The sequence below is a fragment of the Sceloporus undulatus genome, chromosome 8 (genome assembly GCF_019175285.1).
Source record: "Sceloporus undulatus isolate JIND9_A2432 ecotype Alabama chromosome 8, SceUnd_v1.1, whole genome shotgun sequence".
Lineage (NCBI taxonomy): Eukaryota > Metazoa > Chordata > Lepidosauria > Squamata > Phrynosomatidae > Sceloporus > Sceloporus undulatus.
In genome coordinates this window covers 23,227,238-23,254,388 of record NC_056529.1, presented here as the reverse complement: position 1 = coordinate 23,254,388, position 27,151 = coordinate 23,227,238, and the positions used below count along the sequence as shown (strand labels likewise).

At 50.7% G+C, this 27,151-nt stretch overlaps 1 protein-coding gene across 1 annotated transcript in view; it reads right to left on the bottom strand.

Annotated features, from left to right (window-relative positions):
- LOC121914766 (CREB binding protein) overlaps positions 1-19,115 on the bottom strand; it is a 37,562-nt gene extending 18,447 nt beyond the window's left edge. The window contains 18 exon segments of the mRNA XM_042438436.1: positions 793-911; positions 1,732-1,909; positions 1,998-2,192; positions 2,655-2,843; positions 2,845-2,961; positions 2,963-3,083; positions 3,442-3,629; positions 4,585-4,679; positions 6,115-6,168; positions 7,606-7,798; positions 8,363-8,480; positions 8,864-9,013; positions 9,295-9,391; positions 12,393-12,632; positions 12,988-13,101; positions 14,844-15,087; positions 15,816-15,992; positions 18,370-19,115. Of these exon segments, the coding sequence (XP_042294370.1) occupies positions 793-911; positions 1,732-1,909; positions 1,998-2,192; positions 2,655-2,843; positions 2,845-2,961; positions 2,963-3,083; positions 3,442-3,629; positions 4,585-4,679; positions 6,115-6,168; positions 7,606-7,798; positions 8,363-8,480; positions 8,864-9,013; positions 9,295-9,391; positions 12,393-12,632; positions 12,988-13,101; positions 14,844-15,087; positions 15,816-15,992; positions 18,370-19,053 (3,273 nt within the window). The 5' untranslated portion in view covers positions 19,054-19,115.
- Positions 19,116-27,151: the final 8,036 nt, after the last annotated feature.

Below are 27,151 nucleotides of genomic sequence, written 5' to 3'. Positions count from 1 at the left end.
GAGGATACACAGTCTCATGTGTCAGGGAAAGAGCCTTTGGGAGGACAAATCAACCAAAGGGTGCAAGGGAACAGATCATTTCTGATAACACTGAAAGCATCAGCCTCCTTCAGACTGGCACCCTGCAGAAGCTGTGCACTGCAACGCTCATCATCTCTGCTTACAAGACCAACGAGGGCCATGAAAAGTAAAGTTCAAAACATGCAACAGGGCAATAGCTTTGGAAGCCAAATTACTTGGCACTGTGCTAAAATGTCAGCATGGTGTAGTGGCTTCCATGTTGGAATAGGTTTTCAGGACAATAGGGTTCAAATCCCCATTCAGCCACAGAAACCCACTGTCTCAGTCTCAAAGAAAAGCAGTGATAGCAAACCTCTCCTGAACAATTTTGGCCAAGAAATCTCTCTGATAGGGTTGCCACAAGTCAGAAATGAATTGAAGGGACACAACAACAAAATCAAAGTTTTATGCCTTGCCACTGCAGAACACAAGACTTGTAACCAAGACGTCCAACCTGGATGAGAACCATTAATCCCCTAATACAATCCTCAGAAGGCCCAGGGAGCTAACCTGGCTGCTTCACATCCGCTTCCTGACTGCTGGGGAATTACAGCAAGGATGGCTTGCAAAAATGGCATAAAGCCAACCAAAAAGGCAGCTTGGTGAGTCTGTTCTAGGTCTGTGCTTACGCAGAAAGGACTCTGGGAGGCTGCTCAAGAGGACTAGTAACGTGGACTGGAGTAAACAAGCGTGTAAGTGGCAGTGCGAGCACCAAGGATCTACCTCACTTACCGGGATGCCCAGGAGCTGAGGGTCAACAGGCTGCCGGAAAGGTAGAGACTCAGGATCCTGCCGGTACAAAGCTTCCAAGGTGGGCATGAGCGCCTGCCGCAGCTCTTCCGGTTTAAAAACTGTTGCAACAGTTTAAACTGGTTAATGAAAACAACTCTGCAGGTCATTCCCACCTATTCCTGAAGTAAGTAATTGGAAGCAGAGCCCTCCCTCCAGTCCATCTGGTGCCATCCGGCCGTGGAGGGAGATGCAGGCCCAGCTCCATGGGGCCTGGACTGGAGAAGCAGAGCCCTCCCTCCAGTCCATCTGGTGCCATCCGGCCGTGGAGGGAGATGCAGGCCCAGCTCCATGGGGCCTGGCCTGGACTATGAAGCAGAGCCCCCCTCCAGTCCATCTGCCTTGGTCCAGGCCTCAGAAGGAAAGAAGAATGCTGGACCTGATCCCTTTCTCCACTACCACCATTTCCTCCTCCTTTTGTGTTGTGTCTTTTAGTTTGTAAGCCTGAGAGCAGGGAACTGTCCAATTAATAATAATAATAATAATAATAATAATAATAATAATAATAATTGTAAGCCACTCTGAGAACCTTTAGGGCTGAAGGGTGGGGTATAAATACTGTTAATAATAATAATAATAATAATAATAATAATAATATTAATAATAATCTGTTGGAATTCAATACCGCAAGATATAACAAAGGCCTCTTGGTCAGATGGTTAAGAAAGAGGATGAAACACATTCATGGTTATCTGCTGTGACAGGCACACACTAACTGCCACATGCAGAAAGAACACACATTGGCCATTCTTCATGCTATGGTTTCCCTACAGCCAGGAAGGAGGCATAACTGCTGGTGCGCCCTTCCCATCTCTGGTGTGGGAAGGCAGGGACGTAATTCAAGTGGGCCAAAAGCCTGGGGCAAGAGAGAGGGAGACTCACTCTTTTTCCGCGGCTGAGACGGCGACGTGGACTGTGAGGTGGTGCTGGCACAGCTGCTCTCGTCGTCCTCTTTTACCTCCTGCTTCTTCCCTTCTACCTCCATGGGTTCCTGCTTACTCTCTTCCCCGCTCGGTTCTTCTTTGGTTTGCGCAGGTTGCCCTGCTGGCTCCTCCTCCAGCTGAAAAGGACAAGGGCAGACGGTCACCTCTCCTCTGCAAACAACCACACGACTTGGTTTTCCAATTAAGCAAGGAAAAAGCCTCCACCTCTAGCTTTGGCTCCACTTGAACTTCGCCACACTCCAACTCAGCTCTTTCAGTCCTAACTTCAGATTTGCCCTCTGCCATTTGCGTCTCTTGCCCAAACTTCTGGGTGTTGACTTCTGCGCTGGCAGCAGAATCCGGACTGGGCACCTTGTTGTCAATGCTCGCTGCTGCCGCCGCCGCTGCTACTTGAGAGAGCTAGCAAGAAAGAAAGAGGACAATGTTTCTGAGCAGAGAAGGAGCAGCCTACAGCTCTGGCAGAACCTGCAAAGCCCACGTTGAGTGCACAGTCCCCCAGCAGGGACACAAATCCCACCGCCCCGGTGCATGCCATGTGCCCTGGCGTGCCAAGGAGCTCCCATGCTGTCTTCTGGCCCAGAAACCACTGCGCCAGTGGGAGGCAACCCTCTCTCTCCATGGACAAAGAAGGGAGTGAGGGGCCAAGCAATGGAGAGCTCAGTGTAGAGTATGGGCCGGCAGTTTCCAAGGTGGCGGCAGGGCCACCAAAATCAGAGGAGTTTCCCAAAGTGGGTCTGCTTCTGAATGGCAGGAATGAGTACAAATAACGCCTGTGAGGGTGTTAAGTGGGGCCAGACAGATGGAAAGGTCTGTGCTGCTCTGGATCTGGCTCCAAGGGCAGCTGAAATACCAGATACTTACAGGAGTGGCTGGGGCCTGAGCTGATATAGGAGCCGGTGGCAGCTGCTGAGACGGCTGTGGGGTTGACACAGAGGGGGGCTGTCCTGGGGTTAGAGGCTGCGGCGTCCCTTGTGCCTGTGCTGACGTCTGCCCCGAAGGTGTGCTCTGCATCTGCATGGTGCTGGGGACAGAGCCAGCCGCTGGTGTGGGGGGCTTGTCCCGAAGCAGAGAGCGGGGTGGGTGGCTGGGCAGGCACCGCTGGCTGCGGAGGAGTCATTCCCGGGGCAGTAGGGTGCTGTACCGAGGGCACGCTGGCCGCAGAAGTGGACAAAGGGGGGCACAGGCTGGTGAAGGGATGGCTGCGTCAGGGGAGGACCGGTCATCTGGCTGTTTGGTGGCCCGAGTGCACTGACAGGGCCTGGCAGAGAAGCCCCTGGAACCTGTCCCAGCAAAAGGAGATGCAGTTAGAGTTGGAAGAGACGAAAAGGGCCACCCAGTCCAACCCCCTCCCATGCAATTAGTACAACATCCCAACGTTCGCTAAATTGATGCAGTGGGCAGTCACAAGAGCACCCTCCTCCCTGGAGCCACTGCAGCTGCCACAAGACACCCTCCAATTCTGCCAAGCTATCGTTATAGTGCTGGTGCTACAATCACAATGGCAGAAATCAAGGTGGTGGATTTCAGGAGAAGCCTCCCTGCCTGGCAGATATGAACTTGTCTGTCCCCTGGTTCTTTAACTAAAACCTCCCTCTGACAGTAGCTCTGAACACACCAGCCAGGCTCTGGCCTCCCCTCAGCGCATACCTGTGACACTCCCGCCTGGGCTGCTGGCTGACCCATGGCGACACTGTTGACGTTCAGAGCTCCACCCGAGGCAGGAAACTGACTCTGTGAGAGGAACTGGTTCTGGGCAGAGGCCTGGCCCATCAGGCTGTTGGAATGAGCTCCCATTATGCTCTGGGACTGAGGCATCCGGGAAGGAGACAGAGCCATCTAGGAAAGAAAAGGAGCCATCAGCCATAGGAGCCGCAGCCACACATTTTAGGTGCACAGGTTCAAGAGGAAGAAACAACAGGAGCATGCTTCCCCAGTTAATAGGGACCTGGTGACATGACAGTGTGACACTTTCATTCATATTGAATTGGTGAAATGTTTATCTGAAATCTTAAAAATTACTTTGGTCGTGTACATTTATTTTATTATGTTTTACATGTTTATCCCACTTTTACAGAAAAAAAGTTCTGAAGATGGTTCAACATTACCAAAAACAAAGCTACCAATAAAAGTACTAAATCACAACAGTCCTACTCAAACATCCAAACTATTTTAAGGGCCAGATGGAAGAGGTGTGTCTTCATGTCCTTTCCAAAAAGTGGCCTATGAGGGGCTGGGTCCAGAGCCTGGCTCTTTACTTTTGGACTGGCCAGCTCTGAGAGTCAAGGCAAACACCTGAACATCCACACAGGGCTGAAAGGACCAGAGTGACACCAGCCCAGCGCCATCACTGCCATTGCTTGGGAGGAGTCCCAGAGGACAGGCTTGTCCTTTGCAGGGGAAGCACAAACTCGCGGCAGGCCAGGCATCACAGCAGACATCAGTAAAAGCCACTAAGAGGTCTGGGAGAACCGACAGGGATCTACTCCTCCTTCTTCCAGGGCAACCACAGCTGCCCCAGCCCCATATCCAAGAGGGCAGCCAGGCCAAAATGGGTTCAGAAAGTCAGTGTCACCTACATTCAAGCTTGTCACATAGTTGAGTAGCACATCTAGGCCATTGCCAGCCTAAGCTGTGCGGATGCAAAGCTGGCAAAGATGTAAGCTTTTGTTCCAGAAGAATTTCAAACACAGCAATACTGGAAAGCACTATAAGGAACCAGTATCTGAATTTAGTTTCTGATGGTATCTCAAAAGCTGAAAGAATGCAGAGCAGACAAATGAGCAATACAAACCGCTGAAACGGAGCCCATGTTGTTCATCTGGATGGGATGGTTCATTGGAGAAGCTGCACGTGGTCCAAGGGGGGCCTGAGGCATTTGGGCATTCCCTGTGGGCAGAGGGCGAAACTGATTCACGCCTGTAAATGTACCCCAGAACAGTTTGCCAGGAGCAAATCGCCCAAGCCAACTGGCCATGGCTCAACCCACCCACGTTTCTGCCACTGTTCAGGCCAGAGTGACAGCAAAACGTGATCCACCCGGCTTTGGAGAAACTGGGAAGAGCAAACCGTATTCACAAGGAATTGTTGTGGCCACTTTAAACTGATAAACTGAAAAGAAAGCCACTCCAGTCAAAACAAACCCAGTGCAAATGGGACCTGAATGGTCTTTTCTCAATGCAGAAAGCTCTCCCATCCTCACAGCCACTTAATCCTCTACTCAGCTGTTCCTATTCCTTGCTAGGAGTCCTGATCCTAGCGAAAGGCACTCTTCTACCTGTCTCCCATGGTCCACATGCGGCAGGCACTGCGCATGAATGGGAGAAAACAATGGCCCGGCCAGGTGCGCTCTTTCCCCCATGGCCCTCCCATGGACAGCTCTCACATGAGACCTGTGCATGTCTGACTGTGAGCTTTCCCAGGCTTTGGCCCAGGAGGCGTTCCACCTTCCTTGCATACTTCCTACCTGGTGCTAGGAATGTGGGCACCTAGACACTCTCCAGGGAAGAGGCCATGGGACTCTGCAGAGACCACTTGAAGGAGAAAGGGGCAAGGTAAGGGGAGCTCCCTATTTTCTTCCATGGCATCTCTGCAGTCCAGGAGCAGAAAGTAACCGCAGGTAGAAGAGAAGCTAAGCCTGATGGAAGCATTGGCCATTGCTGCTGAGTCAATCCCTCCACACATTGCAGAGAGCAAGAGAACCGCAAGGTCAGGCAGGCCAAAAGCCATTGTGGCCCACCACATTGGGTCTCTGTTGAAAACACAAACAGGTGATCCACCACATTCACCTTCTCACATCATTGGCGCAAAGGAAAATGAACGGAGGAGGAACAAAGGAAAACAGAAGGCTTCGGCAGAGCGAAATTTGTGTGGTGTTGGGGCGGAGGAAGGGGCGGGGAGAGCGGCTGCTCACTGTCATGGCTGCCGGGTCAGGGATCGATCCTCCTGAGCCTTCTTGCATCCAGGGTCCCCTGTCTGGCTTTCAGCCGGGGAAAGCCAAGTAATGGGGGCCCACACTGAAGAAACCTAAACTGCAAATCTTGCTGCGCAGGCAACTGCACAAAACCTTTTGCATGCCTATTTCATGTTGCCAAAGCAGCCCTAAGGGCTGAAATTAATATAAGCAATAGATCTGGACCCTTAAGACCATGGCCTACCCATTCCCCCAATCACCGGTACATGCTTTCGACGCATGGATATTGGACAGAAGTTCAAGGGAAAGCATAGCACAGAAAAGGTGCAGAAAACTCCCCCACCCCAAACACAAGACCCTCACAGCGAAAGACTGAGTGAGGAAAGAAGAATGGAAATGGCTGTTAAATACCTTGAGAGACCTGCATGCGGCTGACAGGCACATTTGGCACGGACACAGGGCCATCTGCAAACGAGTTTCAGAAGTGTGATTAACTTAATTGATTGGAAGACAATCAAATCAACTAAAAAGACACCTGTGGTGTTTGGGAAAATACATTAAAAGGCTCCCTGATGGAGTGCCTCTTCTGAGGTGATGACCACTGAGTCACACATATTCTTCCCACCTGCACTCAAAATTATTTAATCACTGCAGATTTAAACAAGTATGGCTCATTTTCTTGAATTAAGGAGCAATCCTGCGAATGTAGCTCAAGATGAGCTGCGGGTTGAGACTGTTTTGCAAGAGATCAGACACAGGCGAGACTCTTGAGACTCTCTGAACTCTCTTGCATCACTTCCTAATGTGTCCCTGATTCACTATCAGCGCCACTGTCATTTTGGGCAGATCGCTGGTGGCGGTTGCTGTTCCACAGTAGCACTACTTTACAAGTGGATCGGTTCCAGAAGGAAGGATCCCAAACCCCCGTTTAATCTCCACATGAAACTGCTCAGGAAGTCCAGAGGTGCAGCACCTGGTCACAGACCCCCAGAAGATGGGGCTATGGACACCAATTCCGAGTTCTGTCCAGGCATTACAGAGCTGGGCACCAAAATAAACGCAACAGGAAGGAGGGCAGTGCACTCTCATCGAGGGACCCTGCGAAGGAAAACCTTCCCTGCGAGGGAGAGGGCTCTCCATGCAACCCAGAATGACTGGAAAATTGGCATCCTAGGTGATATTCCCACCCTCCGCAGAGAAGGCAGGCTCCCTCCTGCATAAAATCACTCTCCGCATGAGGAGCAACGCAGGGATGCAGAAAGAGAGATTGGAACTTAAATCTGCAAATGTGTCAGATTGCAACTCTCATCATCCCTCAAAGTGACCACTGAGATTATGGGACTTGTGTTTTAACAAATCTGAAGGGCACTGAGTTAGGAGATGCTCAGTTTTTGACACTATCATACATGTCTTCAATTACCACAAATGGACTACTGCAATGCACTGTACATTAAATATTGTTCATAAAGTGGCAAGACAGCTACTGTATGGATTAAATGTATACAGTCGTCCCTCCGTTTGTGTGGAATTTGAATCCACGTCTTTCGATTATGCACAAGGGACATAAAATGGGGCGCACTGCCATTCAAGCCAACGGGGCTTGAATACTGGCAGATTCCTGTTTTTGCAGGTGGCGATGGGGGTCCGGAACGGATCCTGTGAAAACGGAGGGGCGCCTGCACTTAACTGTGGTTTTACAGATACAGTACAGCAAATTTTTGGGTGCAGGAGAAGGAAGTGATCTTATTTTGACTATACTTAATTCTGTCCTTTAGCATATTTGTTTTCACTGTCATCCACTTTATTAAGGTCATAAAATATTTACTGCCTCTGCCAAACATTGCTCCTAAAATAAAGCAACACACTTCCATGGCCTGTGCTTTCTTTGAGCGCAGTACTTACTGGGAGGCCTGACGGGCTGCGCTTGCCCCATGGCGACTGCCACCTGTGAGATGCCAGGAGGCTGAGCCCCAGGAGCCTGTAAGGCCGGCTGGTTACCCAGGATTCCTTGCTTATGCAAACGAGACCGCCGTTTTTCTTCTAGCTCCTTTTGTATTTTATAAATTTTCTCTGCCAATAAATGGTAATATTCATCCTAGAAAGGAGAACATATGAGAATTAGCAAGAGAGAAGCACAGATGCCTCAGATCAATAGTGGATTCAGGCTGACCCACTGCCTCATGATCTGAGGTCTAGAACACCGGAGAACTGTCTTGAGAAGGCTGTGTGTGGGTTCCTCCTCTCACCGACAGCAGCCCGGATGGCAAGGCCAGAGCGGAGGAAGCCAAGGCCTCTCTGCTGAAGACTGCCTCCGGATGCCGGGAGAACCAGGCCCATGGGGCACAACAAGAGAGCCCTGCTCAACCCAACAGTGGCAAAGCAGAAACAGCGGATGTCACTGATGCCCTGTCACATATTTCCCTTAGCAATTACATCTTTGTTCCTGTGGACAAGAAACCTTCCCAGGAGGCCAAGGTTTGTGGAATACAGGAGGCCCAGTTCTCAAGATTACAGGAACCACACAACCATTCCAAACTATTCTCCCTCTCTGTCAGCAATCAAAGCAACCTGCAATGGCAGCAGGGGAGACAGCTTCGCACACAGGGCTTTTTGCAGAACAACTGTACTATACAGTTGCCTTGCCTGGCCATCAACATACCCTGCTGTTTGCTGATTCGTACATGTCCCCTTCTACTTTCCTAGCATAAGCCACCAGATTCTCCATTCGGCGATCCTTCAGTGCTGCTGGGTCAGGAGTTGGAAAGATGGCCTGCACACTATCGAAAGAAGAGATTTAAATCCCACTAGGAATAGTACTAGAAGACAGGTATAAGTCTTATCTTCATATCCACCAACATCATGCAGACAGTTTTTAAAGAAACAAACCCAGTGTCTTCCTGAAAGGTTATGGAAGTGACTGCTGTGACAGATACTAGGAAAATGGGGCAGGGGAAGGACAGGGGAATAAAATGGGAAGTGGGGAGGATGTGAGGAGGGCATTTCCCCCTGGCATGGAATTTCTTCCCATCCAGAGAAACCCTGCAGCCCCAGCCGATCTCCCCGTCTCCCTCTCTACAGGCCAAGAACCCCCACCTGCCATCCAGGCATCGGGCGCAACCAGTTGCGCAGCGGGCAGTGCTTCCCCATGACTTCTACTTACAGTTTGTGTACTAAGTGATTGCGCAGGTCTTGAGTGACATGCTCATGCCAGGTTTTCCTCACTCCAGTGCTGGACGGTGGTGCGGCCGTTGGGATGGAGCCACTGAGATTTCCAGCGCTACCTGAATTTGTGCCATCACTCATCAAGGGGCTAAAGAAAAGGCAATTATGGAAGCTCATGTGGCTCTTCCTTTGCACTGCAGATCAGTTTCTGCTTTTAAGAAGTCCTATCTATTATTATGAAATGACAGTTGAGAGAGGTAATGACAAAGCTATGGTTTTTGCTGCTGAAGGAAAAATAAAACCCAAGGACACAGGAATATTTGGGGAATGCGAGAGGTTCATGATTACATGCATTATTGAAGACATCTTACTTCTCCCACTGAAAATATAAACATGTAAATATCTGACCGTCATTTAAGTGTGCCTTACTTTGCTGTCCCCAGTGCGGTCGGAAGAGCTGTTTCTGATATGATGCTGGGCTGCTGGTCTGTGATTCCTCCTGTGGGCAGATTCATGGAACTGGCTCCTTTGGGACAAATTTACAGCGCTATGTAAATAAAGCTTAATAATAATAATAATAATAATAATAATAATAATAATAATAGCAATCCTCATTAGTTCAGGGAAATACCAGTCAGTTGGGCACACTCAGTCATCAACATATATGCATGTACTTCAAAATAATCCAAGCAGGAGCATTTCTGTTCAAGGACTGGTCACAATATGAACAAAAATGTTTCCACTATAGGAGCTGGAAATATAAAACAGAAGCAAAAGTACCTAACAAAGTGGAGCGCACCATAGATAGATAGATAGATAGATAGATAGATTTGCCTACAGAGCCATTCCAGCTAGCAATACTTTTTAAATCTCATATGAGATTTCTCATATATATATATATCTATATCATATGAGATTTAAAAAGTATTGCTAGCTGGAATGGCTCTGTAGGCAAATCTACAATTCGTAGATGAGAAAATATATACAACAGTTATAGAATAATAACCCAGTTTTTCCAGCTTAATATTCTATACTTGTTGTATGCTTTCTAAGCCATTTTGTAGATTTGCCCAGAGCAATTCCAGGAAGGTTTTCCACCAAGGAAAACTCCGTATCCCTTCCCCTCGGGCACCATCATACTAGTTTTCAAAGCAACAACTGTGTTAGTCTCTTGCAACATAAAAAGAAGGAAGTGAGGGAAGAAAAAGGAATTTAGCTGCACCTTTCAGACTAACTGGTTTTCATTTTTGCAGGATCCCGAAGGATACAAATCTTGGGCCTAAACTTTCAAAGGGCTGCGTAGGGCGATACAGGTCTTACAGAGGTCGGTTAGCATCAATGTGTGAAAGCACTATATCTGCTTGCCCAAAGTCAATTCCTTGGGCACTTAGATTCCTTTTGTTACAATGGTATTAATACATATGTTGTGGTCCATGAAGATACTATTCATACCTCAGGAACAATCCACGCCTCAAAGTCACTTTCTTGACAGCCCTGTGCAAATGCATCATGGACTTCTACCCACCATGCTCTATTGATAATCTGCCTCCAGTTTCCCCTCAGAACACACTACAAAACCTATTGTTTACAGGAAGCCTTCCAATACAACCGCATCTGCTCAAGACAGGCATTTCTCAAGCTATAGGTTTCACTTAAGGAGCTGAAGCAACAAATCAACAAGGCAAGATTGGTATCCAGGAACCACCTAGGAATACAGGGCAGACCAGGAACACAAAATAACAGATCAGCCCAATGATCTGTCCCTGGCTGAGACCACTCAAAGGCATCATCAAATTGCTTCAAATGACAGCTCAGATAGATGTGATGGGCAGGAGTGCTTACTATTAGTTTTGACTGATGTGCCAGTTGCGCCCCTAGCTAGAGCTAGAGGACCTTAAGGCGGTAGTGCATGCGTGTAGTGTAACCTCAAGGCAGGACTCTGCAATGCCCTGTACATTGGGCAACCTCTGAACCAAGTTTGGAAACTTCAGCTAGTTCAAACCATGGCAGCCAGATTGATTACTGAGACATCCAGGAGTGAGAATATCACACCAATATTAAAATCACTCCACTGGCTGCCAATCAGTTTCTAGGCAAGGTACAAAGAATTGGTTATTAACCGTAAAGCCCTGGATGGTTTGGGTCCAGGTTACTCACAGGATCGCCTCCTGCCCTCTCCGGTCAGCCAGGACCAGGCTGGCCAGAGCACTTTTTCTCCAGCCGCCCCTGGACTGTGGAATGACCTGCTGCAAGAGATCCAACATCTGAATATGCTGTCCAGATTTAAAAGACCAATTAAAATTAAAGAGCAATCTCTTCTGGCAGGCTTACCCAGTTAATTCCGAAATTGCACATTTTAAATGATGAATTTTAAATGTGGGTTGTTTTAATGTGTGCATATCTTGTCCTTTTTAGATGATGCATGTACGTCCTTTCAGACTGATGTGTGTTTTAGCTGATGTGGTGTGTCTAGTCATTGCCGCTGTTCCCTGCCACAATCCTTGGGAGAGACAGGTAAGAAATAAATGTATTACTATTATATGTTTACTATCCTCAATAACTCTGGAGAATAATCCAGCCCTCTCAAAAGCTTTAGGAGGCAGCCCTTTAATTGCCTACAGACAGCCTCTATTCACTCACAAAAAGAGGCATAACATGGATGGTGACACAGGGAGAAGACCCTGCCCAAACCCAAATGCCAACTCTGCCCCACATCTACTTTTAGAGAAATAGTATAGGGATCAATAACTTCACCCACAACACCAACCATGCATTAACTTGCTCTCTGTCCAAGGTGAAACTTGCATCCTATGCCAGCCATGCCCCTCTGCACTCTGCATTGGACAAACAGGAAAGTCTCAGCACAAGAGGACAAACTGACAGACCTGACTAGGAACGGCAATGCCAAACAAAACAAGCAGTTGCAAAACATTTCAGCCTTCTTAGTCATACAATACAGAACTTAAAGGATATGGTCCTTAAACAAAGAAATTGCAAAGGAAGCCTAGAAACAGCTGAACTTAACCATATTCACAAACTCCAATCCATTAACAGAGGTATGGCACACAACAGGTATTAAAGCAAAAGCTCTTGCTATTGTAACAAAAGATAAGCATCTGGAGAAGTGCTTCATATCCACGAAAGCTCAAGCCAAAATTAAAACCAGTCTGAAAGGTGCGTCTATGTTCGCCCCCCTCCTTTTCAGGCCAACTCAGCGCCACTGTGCTCCCAGAGAGACTTCTGCCGGCACACAAGCAGCAGCTGGCCCCTTACTCACCCAGCCTGGCCTCCGGGATCCCTCTCTTTGGCCTCTCCCACATCCTGCACAATCCCCACACCTTCAAGCAAACGAAGCTTCCCCATTTAGGAACATGCTGCCATGGCAGGTGCTGTAAGGTTTCTCTTTGTACTCTTCCTCTCCTCAAACACACTCCCCTGAATAAGCCTATTCCAAAACCACCCCAAATGAATTAATATAGAGAGCAAGAAATGAGCACTTTGGTCTCAGAAGTGCAGGTCTCACCTACCCAGCGCACTGATGGTTCTCATCTGCTGATGGGTCTGAGGCTGGGAGGGCTGTTGGCCTTGGATCTGTGGCTGCAGCGGGGCCTGGGGCTGATTGCCATAGGGCAGGCCCAGGGCTGCATAGGCACGCTGCATGGAGCTGGGGTCAATCGGGTTTGGGTTGCTGAGAGGAGTCGGTGGCGGCTGGCCTGTGCCAGAGGCAGCAGAGTTCGGGATTCCTCCAGCTGGGGACCCCAGAAGTGCTACCAAGAAGAGAAACATACTGTTATTGATTTCTTACAGCAACACCCCAAACACCCCTTGTACACACAGCAAAATCCCAATACACAGACACACAGGGACTGCTTGGTCAGGAGCAATGAACTGCCATAAGAGCCCTTCTGAGTGCAAAGGCAGGCACAGGAACTGTACACTCCTGCTTTGAAACAACACTGTGTTCTTGTAGGTCAGTTAAATGGAAAAATCCGCACAATGGACATGAAGAAAAAGAGCCCCATTTCAGGCTGAAGTGTGCAGATTTGCCACCCGATTAGAACTGGAGGAAACCTGGCCCCAGCCTCCCACTGGAGAAACCCTTCATCCGAACAGACTACTTACGCTGCTGGTTCCTCTTGTCACTGGCATTTTTCAGCGGGAGACACACAGGGCAGTCATGCCGCGTACAGTTCTTCCAGTGGGATATGATCTGACGGGATGATGCGCAGTGGGCAACTAGGGCAAGGAGAGAAGCCACAACGTAAGAAGCCTGTTCAGGTCACTGGCTCACTCAATGTGGGAGCAGTGCTTGCATAGTTCACAGCCATCATTGGAAGATCACCACTGGAAAGAGCAGAGCACTCTATCAAGCGAGCCAATGAGAATGACTGATTTAAGCTACAAGAAAAGCAGGCTCATCATCTTCATCCTGGAGAGAAGTGACCAGTGGGGTCCCACAGGGCTCTGTCCTGGGCCCAGTGTTATTCAACATCTTTATCAATGACCCGGATGACAGAATTGGGGGCATACTTATCAAATTTGCAGATGACACCAAATTAGGAGGAGTAGCTAATACTCCAGAGGACAGGATCAAGATTCAAAATGACCTGAATAGACTAGAAAGCTGGGCCAAAGCTAACAAAATGAAAGTCAACACGGAGAAATGTAAGGTATTGCACTTAGGGCGGAAAAATAAAATGCACAGATATAGGATGGGTGACACCTGGCTTAAGGAGACAACATGTGAAAGGGATCTGTTGAACATGAGTCAACAGTGCGATGCGGCAGCTAAAAAGGCCAATGCAATTTTAGGCTGCATCAATAAAAGTATAGTGTCTAGATCAAGAGAAGTCATAGTGCCACTGTATTCTGCTCTGGTCAGGCCCCACCTGGAAGACTGTGTCCAGTTCTGGGCACCACAATTCAGAAAGGATATTGAGAAACTGGAGCCATGTGTCCAAAGGAGGGCGACTAAAATGGTGAAAGGTCTGGAAACCCTGAAGCCCTATGAGGAAAGACTCAGGGAGCTGGGGATGTTTAGCCTGGAGAAGAGATGGTTAAGAGGTGATATGAGAGCCCTGTTTAAATATTTGAAGGGATGTCATATTGAGGAGGGAGCAAGCTTGTTTTCTGCTGCTCCAGAGAACAGGACCCAATGGAGCAATGGATGCAAGCTCCAGGAAAAGAGATTCCAGCTCAACATTAGGAGGGACTTCCTGACAGTGAGGGCTGTTCAACAGAGGAACACACTCCTTCCTCGGAGTGTAGTGGAGTCTCCTTCCCTGGAGGTCTTTAAGCAGAGGCTAGATGGCCATCTGTCGATGGGGATGCTTTGATTGAGAGTTCCTGCATGGCAGAATGGGGTTGGACTGGGTGGCCCTTGCGGTCTCTTCCAACTCTATGATTCTATCTATAACTGATGTTCTTAGTGGTGGCTTGTGCAGCCATGATCATGAACTCCATGCCTTCACAGAAGACATGGTCTTGCAGGGTCTCTAAGTTCAAGACCAGATCTCACATCAGCTTCCCTCAGGGTTTTGGCCCAGTGTGCAGAGGAAGAGGAGGGACCTCCTGCTCAGCCCCCACCCCAACTGCCCCAAAAATGATATACTGAAGAAAACAACAGGGACCACCTCTTGGTGTGTCTGCTTCAAAACCTGAAGATCCTCTGGTACAGGAACCTGTTTTTCTTTTTCAAAGAGAGGGGCAAAACGTCTACTGCTCCTGCTCCAAGGCCAGCAATGGCGAAGACAAGAGGGCCTTCTATGAGCAAGCGCACACTAGCCTCTCTAGAGGGGGGTTCTAAACGCATTCCTATCCGGCCTTGTGCTATGTAAGTGCTTGCCTATCTCCCTATGATAAAGCCAGGTCAGGACACCCAAGAGACTCTTCTGGCCCCTCAGCTCTGCTGGCCAGGGAACGACTGGCAGCATCTGCGCAGAACCAACCCAAGGGTGGTCCCCACCACCAGCTCTTACCTTGGCAGGCCTTCCCCGCCTGGCAATGGGTCATGTGATTGAGGACATTTTTCATGGTGCGGCAGTGGGGAAGGGCGCATGCTCGCACCTCCCCATTGGCTTGCTCTCGTCTCTGGCACTTGTGAGCGTGAAGCAGCAGGACCAATTGCTGCTGAATCAGTTTGCGCTTCTCTGGGTCTGCCGTCGGACCCGTTGCTATCGCCTGCGTTGGGACGATCCCCACCTGCTGTACCTGGCTTTGCATCTGAGACAGGAAACACAACATTTTTGCATTACATCAAAGAAAAGGCCTGCTTATAAATGGTTACTTCTGGAAGAACAGCCTCCAATGTGAAGAAAAGGAAAAGAACCCCAATTCTCTTACAAAGGCATCCATCTTAATGTTAACAGTGACTTTTATGCATTTACTCCGTAGAAAAAGGTTAAGGACTTATTTAGGAATTAAAAATTATGAACAATCCCTTCCTTAATTTCACAAAAGTGATTAATACATTCATTCCAGAAGCTTTCATGAGAACCGCTCTCTCAAAGTCTCCTGGAACTGCAGAAGGATGCCAAGCACCGGGACATACTGGCTAATGGAAAGAAAACATAAAAATAGACTGAGGCCACATCTTATGTCTGCCCTGACTACACGAAAGGGCTAATGTATGGGCCCAAACAGACAGGCCAAAATAAAGCTGCTTTGGGTCAATTTGGAGGTGTACTGTTTAAATGACAGACACATCTTAAGGGTCCAGAAGCTGCGCCAAGGCTGCACTCCGGTCCTTTGGCAGAGCTTCCTCCAGCCTCTTGGGACACATGCATCATTCAAACAGCACACTTCCAAAGTGACCTGAAGCAGCTTTATTTTGGCCTATCTGTTCAGGGCTGTATCACAAGATATTTTCCAGGGCAGTTTCCCTTTTACAAACCTGGAGAGTTTGCATGGAGAATGCAGAAGCAAAACTGAAGAAGCCACAAGCAACTCACCATATTTGACACACCGGTAACTGATACACTCTTGATGTCTGGAGGAAAGGCAGATAAGCTATTGGCCATTCCCGGCTTGTTCGGTAATGAAGGGTTGATACCGGCTGCCCCCATCTGCTGCCCTGCAGTCTGACTAAATGGCTGGCTAAAGGGACTTGGATTGCTGGCCATCCCCATCTGGAACAAAGCAAGAGTATTACTATTTGGGCTGAAATGCAGTGCTCTCTCAGTGGCCTGCTTCACCTTTATGCCCAAGAAACAGCCTTATATCTTCTTTAATAGCCTTTAGTAAATAAGTTACTAAAGGACTGTATGAAACACGGAGATGTTGCTGAAGCCGCCGTGTGCGAATACAGCGTGGGAATATATACTGGCATTAGGAGGGTTTAGCTTAACATACATTAACCAGTAGCAACATGCAATTCCCCCTTTTCCATGACATACAAACTTGACGCTAGCATCAACCACAGATTTTTCAAATGTAGTAATATCTAGATGCTTGGTTACATAGGGCTGTGATTAAAAAACCTTTATCTATATTGTAGTAGTTTTTAATGTACTTTAGGTGGTGAATTTGAAATCCACAATAAAACACAGTTCTTTCAGACTTCATGCTGTTTTTATCCATTCAGTTCTTACTCCGGAGACAATGTTCCAGAGCAATTTCTTTTAGCGATTTTGAACAATTTTTTGTTTCATATCAGTAGCCTCAGAAAAATGAAACGGCAAGCCTCCTCTGAACAAATCTTGCCAAAAAAACCACCCCCATGAGAGCTATGCATTATGGTCACCTGAATTCAGAAATGACTCGAAGGTACACAATAACAACCAGAACCAGCAAATTAAAGTGCTTTGAAAGTAAATCAGAAGACTTTAACCCTTCTTATTCTTTGCAGGATCATTTCATTGAGGCAAACATCACAAGATAGAAACGTCAAGGCAAGCTAGGAAAGAGCTGTGATGGAGCTGATCTGAGGTGGTCTTTGGATTTACGATGCCACCTTCCTACAAAACCATCATGCCTTTTAAACAAATATTTCCCTCCAATTCTGAATTTTGCAAGCCTCTTTAAGAGTGGACCCAAGTGCCACTGCATGGATAGCTTTCAAAACACAATGAGGAGATTACTCCCTTTTGAAGGTTCCTCTCTGTGTGCAGTACCTTAGAAGCAACTTCCTTTCCAAACTAAGCCCAAAAAGGCCTTTTAAAAATGTCGTTCTAAACATTTACCAGGCCTTGTGCCGCTGTGTGACAGTTTGCCATCTTTTCTGTGCTAGGCAGGCAGGCAGGCAGCTGGCATGGCCAGCCCTGGAGTGAGGGCCCTGCATGGCCTCTCCTGCCCCTTCTGCAGACCCCCCTCCCCAGCTGCTGGCAATGCTGAGAGTCCTGGGAGTCTGAGTGGGCAAAAGCCCTGAATGGAAGATGCCGACAGCAAGGGAGGGGGACCCCATTCTTGCCATAACTGCAAGGAAGCATCCACCGTTAGCAGCCTCCTTTGGGAATCCTCCTGCTCCTCCTCCAGGAGGCAGAAGGGGATTCAGGAACAGGAGGGGCAGGCATGCTTCCTCCAGCTGCTGCAAACAGGCCGCCTTGCCACAGGCTCCCTGGATGGATTCTGGCAGATCCAAAAGGAAAGCGCTGGCCCGTCATACTGGCACTCAAGCACAAGGCGGTCCAGCGTCATAAACTACTATCAAAGCCAGCTGCTGACCCAAAGGTCCTTCTCTCTGATTTCTCACCGTCTGGCAGTCAGGCACAGAATAAAAGGCACATCCCATCTCCCATGTTGCTTGGGCTCTTCCATTTTAAACACACTCCACTGTATTCAGGCTCTGTTCATGCTATTTCCTTCTTCCCTAGAAGCTACCAACTCCAGACCCCTGTGGGCTCTGTGGTACTTTTACTACACCACACACACACACAGCACTCTGGCTTGTCCCATAGAGGACTCCAGCCCCTTCCTTTTCAATGGCCACAACATCCTTCCCAAACCGTCTAGAAAGGGAGGGGGCACCATGGCCTGGCTGGAAGGCTACCCTCATTCACCCCACTAAGGCTGCTCTTGGCTCCACTGTCCTTCCTCCCCATCACTGGCAGTGGCACTTCACTCCAAGGCAACTGCCTTTCCCTTATAGCCACTGAGGACGATGGACCAAATGTTTGCAACACTACAATACCAAGAGAAAAGTTCACTGTGGAAGACAGTCCCAAGAGTTCAACAAGGACGAAGATAACATTTTAAAAGTTAGTACCTGTTGTGTGTTTGTGTGTGTGTGTGTGGGGGGGGGAGATGTTTACCTGAGTAACGATAGCCTAGTGAGTAATAGCTTTTCACCCTGGTGTAATACATTACTGGAGAAAGAATGGGCCCTGGCCCTCCTTCTCTGGCCCAGAGACTTACTTACTGCTACAGACATTTTGACAGATTTCTACAGAAACCCCCTCAGCCCTAAGAAAGCAAATGCCTCTTTCATGCCTTGCCCCCCGAGAGCAGGTCCAGAAGCACTGTTAACACGCAGCAAATGCAAAGACTCCCAGAGCAAGAGCCACCTACTTTCGCCATGGCTCCCGCCTGCGCGGTGTTCAGGGTTGCGTGAGCCGCCATTTGAGGAGACACCTGCGTCAAGGCCTCCGCCAGCACATTGCTCGTGTTGCCCTGCATGCTGGTGGCAGAATATTGCATCCCAGCGCCTCGTCCTCGTCCAGCCGCCCCAAGGGATCCGTTCATGACCTGCCCTTGTCCTTGCTGGCCCTGATTCAATAGACTGTGGCCAGAGTTATTACTGCCGAGTAGCCCAGGGTGCGCCTGGTTGAAGCCCGTGTTCATGCACATGCCCCCGCCTCCGGCCTGGGAGGCCGCGGGGCTGTTCGTGGCCATCCCCGCCTGCTTCTGTGCTTGGGAGTTCAGGGCTTGGGTGGCTGGGGCACCAGGCGCAGAGGTGCTGGCGGCCTGCTTGGCCAGACTGGGCCCCGCAGCATCTCCCTGGCTGATGGGGCTCTTGCCCATCACAGCCAGGCTGCCAAGGCTGACGCTGTTCGGCTGTCCCTGGATTTGGCTGCCGATGCCCTGAGGGACAGGGCTGCTGGAGTTCATGCTCCCGATTCCTGGGCCGAGAGTGGAGCTGCTGCTGCTGCTGCTGCTGCCGCTGCCGCTGCCTCCCCTCAGAAGTTCAGAAAGCTGTTTGTGTTTCGAAGCTGCGTCTGGAACCAGGCTCCCGCTGTTGTTTACAAGAGTCATCTCTCCGTTGGAGATCAGTTCATCCGGGAGATCGTTTTCCAAGGTGAAGAATGTCCCAAAGTCTGCAAGAGAAAGGGAGACAGACGTAAGAGACAGAATGCCTCTCTCGCCACAGCTGCCCAGGAGCCTCCGCCTCAAGACCAGGGCCGCCTGCCTCTGCTCCCGGCTGCGTCCATCCAGCCAAAAGGCCAAGCAGCGCTCTCTCCAGCCACTCAAGGCACCCTCAACCCCAGCAGAAGGCAAAGGCTGGATGATTCACAAACGGCGCCCAAAGGAGCTTGATTTGCCCATCTGGAAGGCTGTCAATGGAAAGCCACGCTGCGCACCACCTGCCCAGAGAGAAATGCTCAGCCTAGAGGGCCTTCTCAGGCCCAGCTCTCTCAGGGCCCCCTGCCTCCTCCGCAACTGAAGGGCTGAGCTGCCCGGGTTCCCTCCCTTCCACACTGTCCCTCTCCCCGAAAGGGCTTCCAGTGGCCAGAGATGGCCCTTGCCTCTGACAGAGAAGCGCAGCAAGAGCCCTGGCTGCAGCCCTGGCAGCCCCCCTTTGAACGCCATGAGACTCGATGGGTTCCTGGCAGCCGGAGGTCACTGCTCCAGCTCTGAGCCCGAAGGCAGTCTTTCGCCCAGGGACTCAAGCCACGATGTCAGGCAAACCCCGGCCCTGGCTGCTGCAGCGAAGCCCCCAGCCAGTGAGTCCCAAGGAGAGCCTCCGCAGCCGGGCTTTGTCTGACAGGCGCCTGCTTCCCTGATCCTGGATGCAAGTGCCTCTCCGAAGGGACGCCCTCTATAGCGCTTCGGAGGCAACGGACCCGTCCAAGGCACCGCAGGCCCAAGCCCCGCGGCCCTCTCTCAGCCCCTTGCCTCCGGAGAAGCCTTTGCCGCAGCCGGGAAACGGCCCCGGCGGCCAGGGCCTCTCTCTCTCCTCTCGCGCGACGCGGGGCCTGGAGCCGAGAGGGGCGCAGCGGGGCCGGGGCCGTGCCTTCGCCGCCTGGCGAGGCCGCCGGCCGCTTCCCGCCTCGGTCCCTCCGCGGGGCCCTGCCCCGACGGACGCCGGTCCGAGGCCTACCTGCCGGTCGGGGCGGGGAAGCCGGCGAGTTGAGCTTGCCCGCTTGGCGTTGGGCGGACCGTCCAGCAGGTTCCTCCGCCGCCATGGCCGCCGCCGCCTCCCCGCCCTGCTGCCGCTGCTTGCTCTCCGGAGGCACGGTCAGCGCTCCACGGCGGGGGCCCCGGGGCGGGTCCCTCCGCCCGCCGCCGCCGCTGCCGCTGCCCGGCCCCGCGGCGCATGGGCCCCCCGGTGGAGGGCCAGGGAAGGAGGCCGGCGCCCTCCGCTGGGCCGGGCCGGGGCCGGGCCGGGCCGTGCGCCCGCCGCCCTGCGCTTGGCCCTGGGCCCCGCGGAGGAGGCTTGGCCCGCCGCCTGGCCCGGGCTCCGGGGTCGGGGGTCCGAGGGCGAGGCGAAGGGCGGGGCGGAGGCGCCGGGGCCGGGTCCCGTGCCCGCGCCCGTCCGTCCGTCCGTCCGTCCGTCCGCCGGGGCCGGCTCTTCCTCCTCTCCCTCCGGAGCGAAAGGGCTCCGGCGCCGCGACAAATGGGCGGGCTGTGTGTTCCTCAATTAAAAAAAAAGTTTTTTCTCTCTTCTCTTTTCAGAGGCGGAGGGGCGGGGCGGGGGCGGGGCCTGCGCGATGGCGTCACCACGCACGCAGCACGCACGCAGCACGCACGCGTGCGCATGCGCCTAAGGAGCGGCGGCAGGACGGGGCTCTGGGGAGCGGCGTCCCTGCCTCCTCTGTCCGCCCGCCGAATGTCTGGGCCGGAAGCCGGGCCCTGGAGCCCCTCGCAGGGGAAGCGTTCTCGGCTCCGTCGCAGGGAGGCTGCGCCCGGCTCAGTCGGCCCAGACTTCGGGGGAGCGTTTGCCCTGGCGCCTTCGCCGCCTGCCTTCCCCTTAGGCCTTGGCTCCCTCATTCGCTGCGGAGGGAGGGAGGGAGGGAGGGCGCGCGCTGCCCTCCTCGGCTTCCTCCGCTGGCTGGCTGCCTTCAAGGAGGCCCTTTGCCCGCAGGCGCTGAGCGGCTCCAGCTGCCTCAGGAAGGGCCCGGCGGGAGGCCTCCTTGCCCTGGACCCAGAGGCACTCCGGGGGACGCAGCAGCAGGGCCGCTGGGGGCTCTTTGAGGCCTTATTTGCTCCGTTGCCGCAGGGTCTCTGAAAGACAGCCCCGGGCCCTTGCCCTCTTCCTACGTCCGAAGGGTGGAATGTTGGGGGAGGCTTCAGGCTGATGGTGCCTTGCCAGGAAAGTCAACCTGGAGGAGGGAGGGAGGGAGGAGCCCAATCTTCCTTTAAATGGACGGGGGCTTTTCAGTCGGTTTGGGGTCTTTTTTAAGGGGAAAGCCTCAGACTGGCAGCAGGAAAGAGTCTGCCCCCGGCCCCCTCCCTGGCTTCTGGAGCGCCTTCATGGAGGGAAACCCTTGGCGCCCAGCCCACCGAAGGCCACCCTCAGAGTTGTTCCTAGAAGGTGTCTGTGGCTTTCCCCACTTGTAGGCAGGCATCCTATGCTAGAATGTCTGACTCTGTGGGGACACTGGCCTGACTTGGTGGCCTTTGAGGGGTCATTTCCAGCCCTAGGGTGCTATGTATCCCCGCAGGGGAGAAGGCGTTGGACTAGGCGGCCTTTGAGGGGCCAATTCCTCTTGGGGAGGGCTGCCAGGGCCGAAGGGGGCTGTTGGGGAAGAGGCCTTGGGGCAGGGAATGGGAAGGCATGGCGTTTCTTCTGCTTTTCTCTGTGGCCCAAAGGGAGGAAGAGGGGGCCCAAAGGACCCTCGCAGCCTTTCCCAGCACAGGACTCCAGAAGCAATTATATAACTTGTCTGACAAAAAGCAAAGGCGAGTCGCTTTTCCCGGAGGCCCCTTTTCAAAACATCAGGCCAGAAACAGGGCAATCTAGAAGGCCCAACGCCTTTGCTCTGGGGTTTATTCCGAAGTCCTAGAAGGCCAGGACACCCTCATAAGCCTTTGCGTTTTAAAAAAGCCAGGCCACGTCCGGGTCAGATTTGACCAGGCTTCCAGAGCCGCCCAAAAGGACCGTCTGGCCGGACTCAGGCATGGCACTGGACTGGCGGCAGCAGAGGGTCCGAGGCACAAGGAAGATACCAAAGCCACTTTCCCCCAACTCCAGAGCAGAGCAAGGAGGAAAACCGACTTCTTAAGAAGGATCAGATATGGCAGTTCCCAGAGTTCCTCAACCCTTGGCAACACTGGCGCAGGCAGATGCTGGGGTTTGTAGTCCCACAGCATCTGGAAAGCCACACCATGGGATTTGGGGTGACTGGTGGGGAGGAGGAAGGAGTTTCCCAGATCAAACGACTCTAGGTCTCAAGGGTCTTCGGTGCCTCGACCGATCCCCCCTTTCCTAACTCAGGACCCCCTCCTTGGCCTTTGGGTCTCAACCCAGCCTTCCGGCCGTGAGAGAAAGAAATCCTTTCTACACTCCCCTGGGTGGATAGTAAATCATTTTTCATGTCTTCTGGTGTGTTTATGTTTCTGCAGAACAGAATTAATTATCCCTCTTTGCATACTGTTATTATCAGGAATGACTATTAATTTTGGAGGCTGTAACGTGCCTAGGAAGCCACAGGAGGGCGCCCGAGAGTAGTGCCGATGAGCGTCAATGGAATACAAAGGGGAATGTGGCTAAGTGTAGCCACAGGAAGGCGCCCGAGAGCAAGGAAGACGTATGGGCGAAAGTACACGCTTTCCGCCACAAGAGGGCGCGCCATAAGGACCCTAATATGTTAATAATAATAATAATAATAATAATAATAATAATAATAATAATAATGTCATTATGATTATATTTATTTGTATCCCGCCTTCTCCAAAGCTGGGACTCAGGGCAGGTCGTAGCATTAAAAAGCACCAGGCAGTTAAAAACATACACAAGTATTCTAATAAAGCAGAATTAAATTACTACAATAATTCTACTACAATACTACAAGCAATACACTGATTGGCTGCCTATTTCTGAGGGGTTTGGCCTCGTTTCCTTTACCAGGCCCTTCCTGCGCTCTGATTGGATGTGTGTGTGTCGCTCCAATTGCAATTCTTACAATATGTCCATGTCGACGTTCTAGCTATTCGCTCTCGCAGAGCCGGCCCTGTAAGTGTCAATTCCTAGAACGTCTCCTATTGTCTCTAGCCGCCCGCGACTCTGTGGTAGGCCCTCTGAGAGGAACTCCTAGATCGTCGCCATGTGGACGCTCTAGCCGCGCGAGGCTCTGTGGTAGGCCCTCTGAGAGGAACTCCTAGATCGTCGCCATGTGGACGCTCTAGCCGTCGGCGCTCGGAGGGCCGGCCCTTTCAGCCCTATGCGCTCCCTATCGCCCTCCTGTGTCTCTTCTGAGGCATGGCACCCTGAAGGGAAACAAAAGGGCGCTTTTTCAAAGGAAGGCGGGAGATGGCGGCAAGGGGCCTTCGTTCTTCTCAGGGCGACGGTCCTGTCTTTCCTTCTTCTCTTGAGAGAAAACTTGTTTCATTTGTATTTTATTACCGCATCCGGTACAAGCTTTTATTATTGACTTTCAAAGCCCTCCATGGATTGGCCCTCCTTACTTCTCTGACCTTCTTTCTCCTTACATTCCTACTCGCACCCTCCGCTCTCGTAGTGACAGTCTAGGACTACCACTGCCCCTTGCTCCCGGAACCTTCTTCCCCGCATGGACACCTCATCACTTCTCTAACCTGTTTCAAAACTGAATTAAAGACTATGTTGTTTAGAGAAGCATTCCCAGAGGTGAGCCCCTCTCTGACCCAGGAAGCCTCCTTTTAACCCTCCATCAAGAAGCCAAGCCCTTCCTCCAGTCCATCTGCCTTGGTCCAGGCCTCGGAGGTGGAGAAGAACTGCTGGGCCTGATCCCATTTCCCCCCACCGCTCCCTTCTCCTTTTGTGTCGTGTCTTCTTAGATTGTAAGCCTGAGGGCAGGGAACTGTCTGACTAAAAGATTGTATGTACAGCGCTGTCTAAATTTACAGCCCTTTATAAATAAAGGTTAATAATAATAATAATAATATTTTTCGTTTTTAGTGAAGGTGTGTTGAAACTTTAAAGATTCCAATTGACATTTTACTGTTTCTTATTTCCAATCTTCAGTATATTATTATTGTTATTGTTGTTGTTATTTGATATTGTTTTTCGATTTATGTCTGAGGTTTCGCTTTGTTTCAATCCTTGGCTATTTTTTAATTTCTGTTTTTGTTTGATTTTATTATATTTTTGCTTCTCAAAATTTTCTTATTTATATTTCTTTCTGTTTTATAATTGTATTTTAAAAGCTGTATTTTTATTTATGTTCTTATTTGATGTCTTTTTTCATTTTAGTTTCCTGTAGAAGGAAAAGAAAGAAAAAGGTAAACAGTATAAATAACTAAAGAAAATTAAAAAATACTAGGCCTGAAAAACAACACAAAATGAGTGAATAAAATCCATAAATACAATTAAACGAATAAAGAAAAGAAAACATTGGAGGGATCCGTCTTTCGCTGAAAGAGAGGAAAAGGAAGCAAAGAAAATGAAATAAAAACACCACAAAATGAGTAAATAAAATACGTAAAATGAACAAAGGAAAGGAAATTGAGGAATTAATTGATAAGACAAAATGAAGTAACACAACCATGTTTTTAAAACCAATCAAAAGAAATGTAAAGTGAAATAAGAAATATTTCGGGGGGGAATCGGAGGCCGCCATGAAGGAGAGATGGAAGAAAGAGCCTCTGGGAAGGAAGGAAGGAAGGAAGGAAGGGGAAGAAGAGGAGGAGGCGAGGGAAAGAGTTGTTTGTTTGTTTGTTTATCTTTCAACCTCAGCTCCCTTGAGTTTATCTTCCCTTGGGAACGTATCAAGGGCCTTCCAGAGGCCAGCAGGAGCGTCCCAAAAGGGCTTTCCCCCCAGGAAAAAGTGGGAACGTGGGAACGCAAGCGGAGAGGCGCCGAGGCTTTTGGGGGAGAGGAGTCGCAGCCAGAGGAGAGAAGGGCAAGACAGTGGGAAGAATAGGAATAGCAGGCGCATTTCTGTACCGCTCCTTGTTGCACTCAAGCGCTCCTCTTCTCAAGCGCTTAATAAGCGTTAAGAACTAAGCCTAGAGCCCTGGGAGGCGGCAGGAGAACGTCGCTTACGCCAGGCTTCAGGCAGAGGATGGATCCAGCCCCAGGGCCAAGGTTTTGCCCGTGGCTTTAGGAGAGGCAGAGAGAGGCCTTTCTCGCCTTCTGTGGCCCTCAGTGCCTTTTGCAATCGAGAAAAAAGCAGCCGTTTTTAGCCAAAGGAATAGGGAATTCTCGATCCATAAAGCATTACTAAGGAGCCATTGATCCGGATCACGCTCCTCCCGGAAACGCCTCCCAATGTCCGCCGTGCATTTTTAGCACAGTCCTTTCCCCCCGAAAGCGCCATTGGGTTCTCTCAAGAACCGTTCCAATTAAAGTTGCAATTTACTTTGAAACAATCCCAGCTGGAACATGAGGATGGGCCTCTTTCGCCGCTGCCTGTAAAAAGCCAGCCAGCCAGGTTTTGTTCCAAGGGGTCTTTGCCACAGACGGTTTTCCTAGAGATATGGGGGAGACGGCCAGAGGACCGTTCCAGACTCTGTGACGCATGACCCTCATTCGTACCGTTGCAAAAGCCATGTCGCCTCCTGAAGCCCAGAGGAGAGAGCGCTGGAGGGGGAAAGGAGCCGCCCGAAGGCCACGTCCCACAGATGACTGACAAATCCAGCCCCTCGAAGAGGACGGGGGTCTGAGTGCAGCGTTTGGCCGGTGAGGCCTCAGCTTAGGGTTGCCATAACCCGGTGGCCCCCGTGCCAATCACGGTTTCGGGGGGCCCCTCCCGGTCCAGTTTGGGCCCCCACCCGTGCCTTGTTCCCGGTTTGGGGGCCCGCTCCGGCCATTGCCACTGCCTCTAATGCGGCTGCTGCGGCGCCAACCCACCTCCTCCTCTGGCTCCGCCTTCCTCCTCTTCCTCAGCGGCAGAAGCGCCGCCGCCACCGCACTGTGTGCAACGCCACCGCACAGTGAGGGCGCGGCAGGAAGGGAAGCAGGGCAGGCGCGCACGCGTGGAGGGAACTGGGCCAGGCGCGTGCGCGCGGAAAAAGCAGGGCAGGCGCACGTGCGCCTGCCCCCTTCCCTCTACGCGCACCTGCCCCGCTTTCCTCCACGCACGCGCGCCTGCCCCAGTTCCCTCCGCACATGTGCGCGTGCCCCGCTCCCCCCCGCACGTGCGCACCTGCCCCGCTTTCCTCCACGCACGCGCGCGCCTGCCCCACTTCCCTCTGCACGCGCGCCTGCCCTGCTTCCCTTCCTCCCGCGCCAGCCATCACAAGGAGCCGGAGGAAGGGTGCCTGAAGGCAAGGGCAGAATTGGGCCAGAGGAGGAGGAGGAAAGCTGAGTCAGTGGCCATTAGGTCTGCCTTGGTATTTTGGGGTTTTTAAATTATATTTAAAAATATAAAATACTTATTTTATTTAATTTTTTAATTTTTATTATTACTTTTTATTTTTATGTCATTAATTTTTATTATTGCTTGTTTTTTATTTTATTACATTAATTTTTATTATCAAATATATACACCTCTGCCTTGTTTTTTATTTATTTTTTCATTAGTTTTCATTATTAAATATATGCAAGTGCATTTTTTGTGTATTTATGGTGCTTTGAATGCTAACAAGTCTGCCTTTCTTGGCCAATTATAGTGGTGGTGGTAGTGATGATGATGATGATGATGGTGATGGTGATATCAACAAGCCTCTGAGGCACGGCCAATGTAACTTGCTGTGATTTTTACAAACTCATGCGCAGTGAAGAAAAACCACAGTCCCTTGCCCAAGTACACACTTCTGAGAAGTAAAGTTGAACCCGAGGGAAGTCCATTTCTGCCATCTGTCTAAGAATAATGCCAAAATGTCCTCCATTTTGATCATGCCTAAAAACATGCATTTATATTAACATTTTAAAAAAAAAAACCCTCAATTTTTTGCGCGTCCTCCATTTTTATAAAAATGTGTCCTACATTTGAAAATGTTGCCCTACATTTGTCCTACATTTGTCCCGGTTTGGAGGTCTTCACTTATG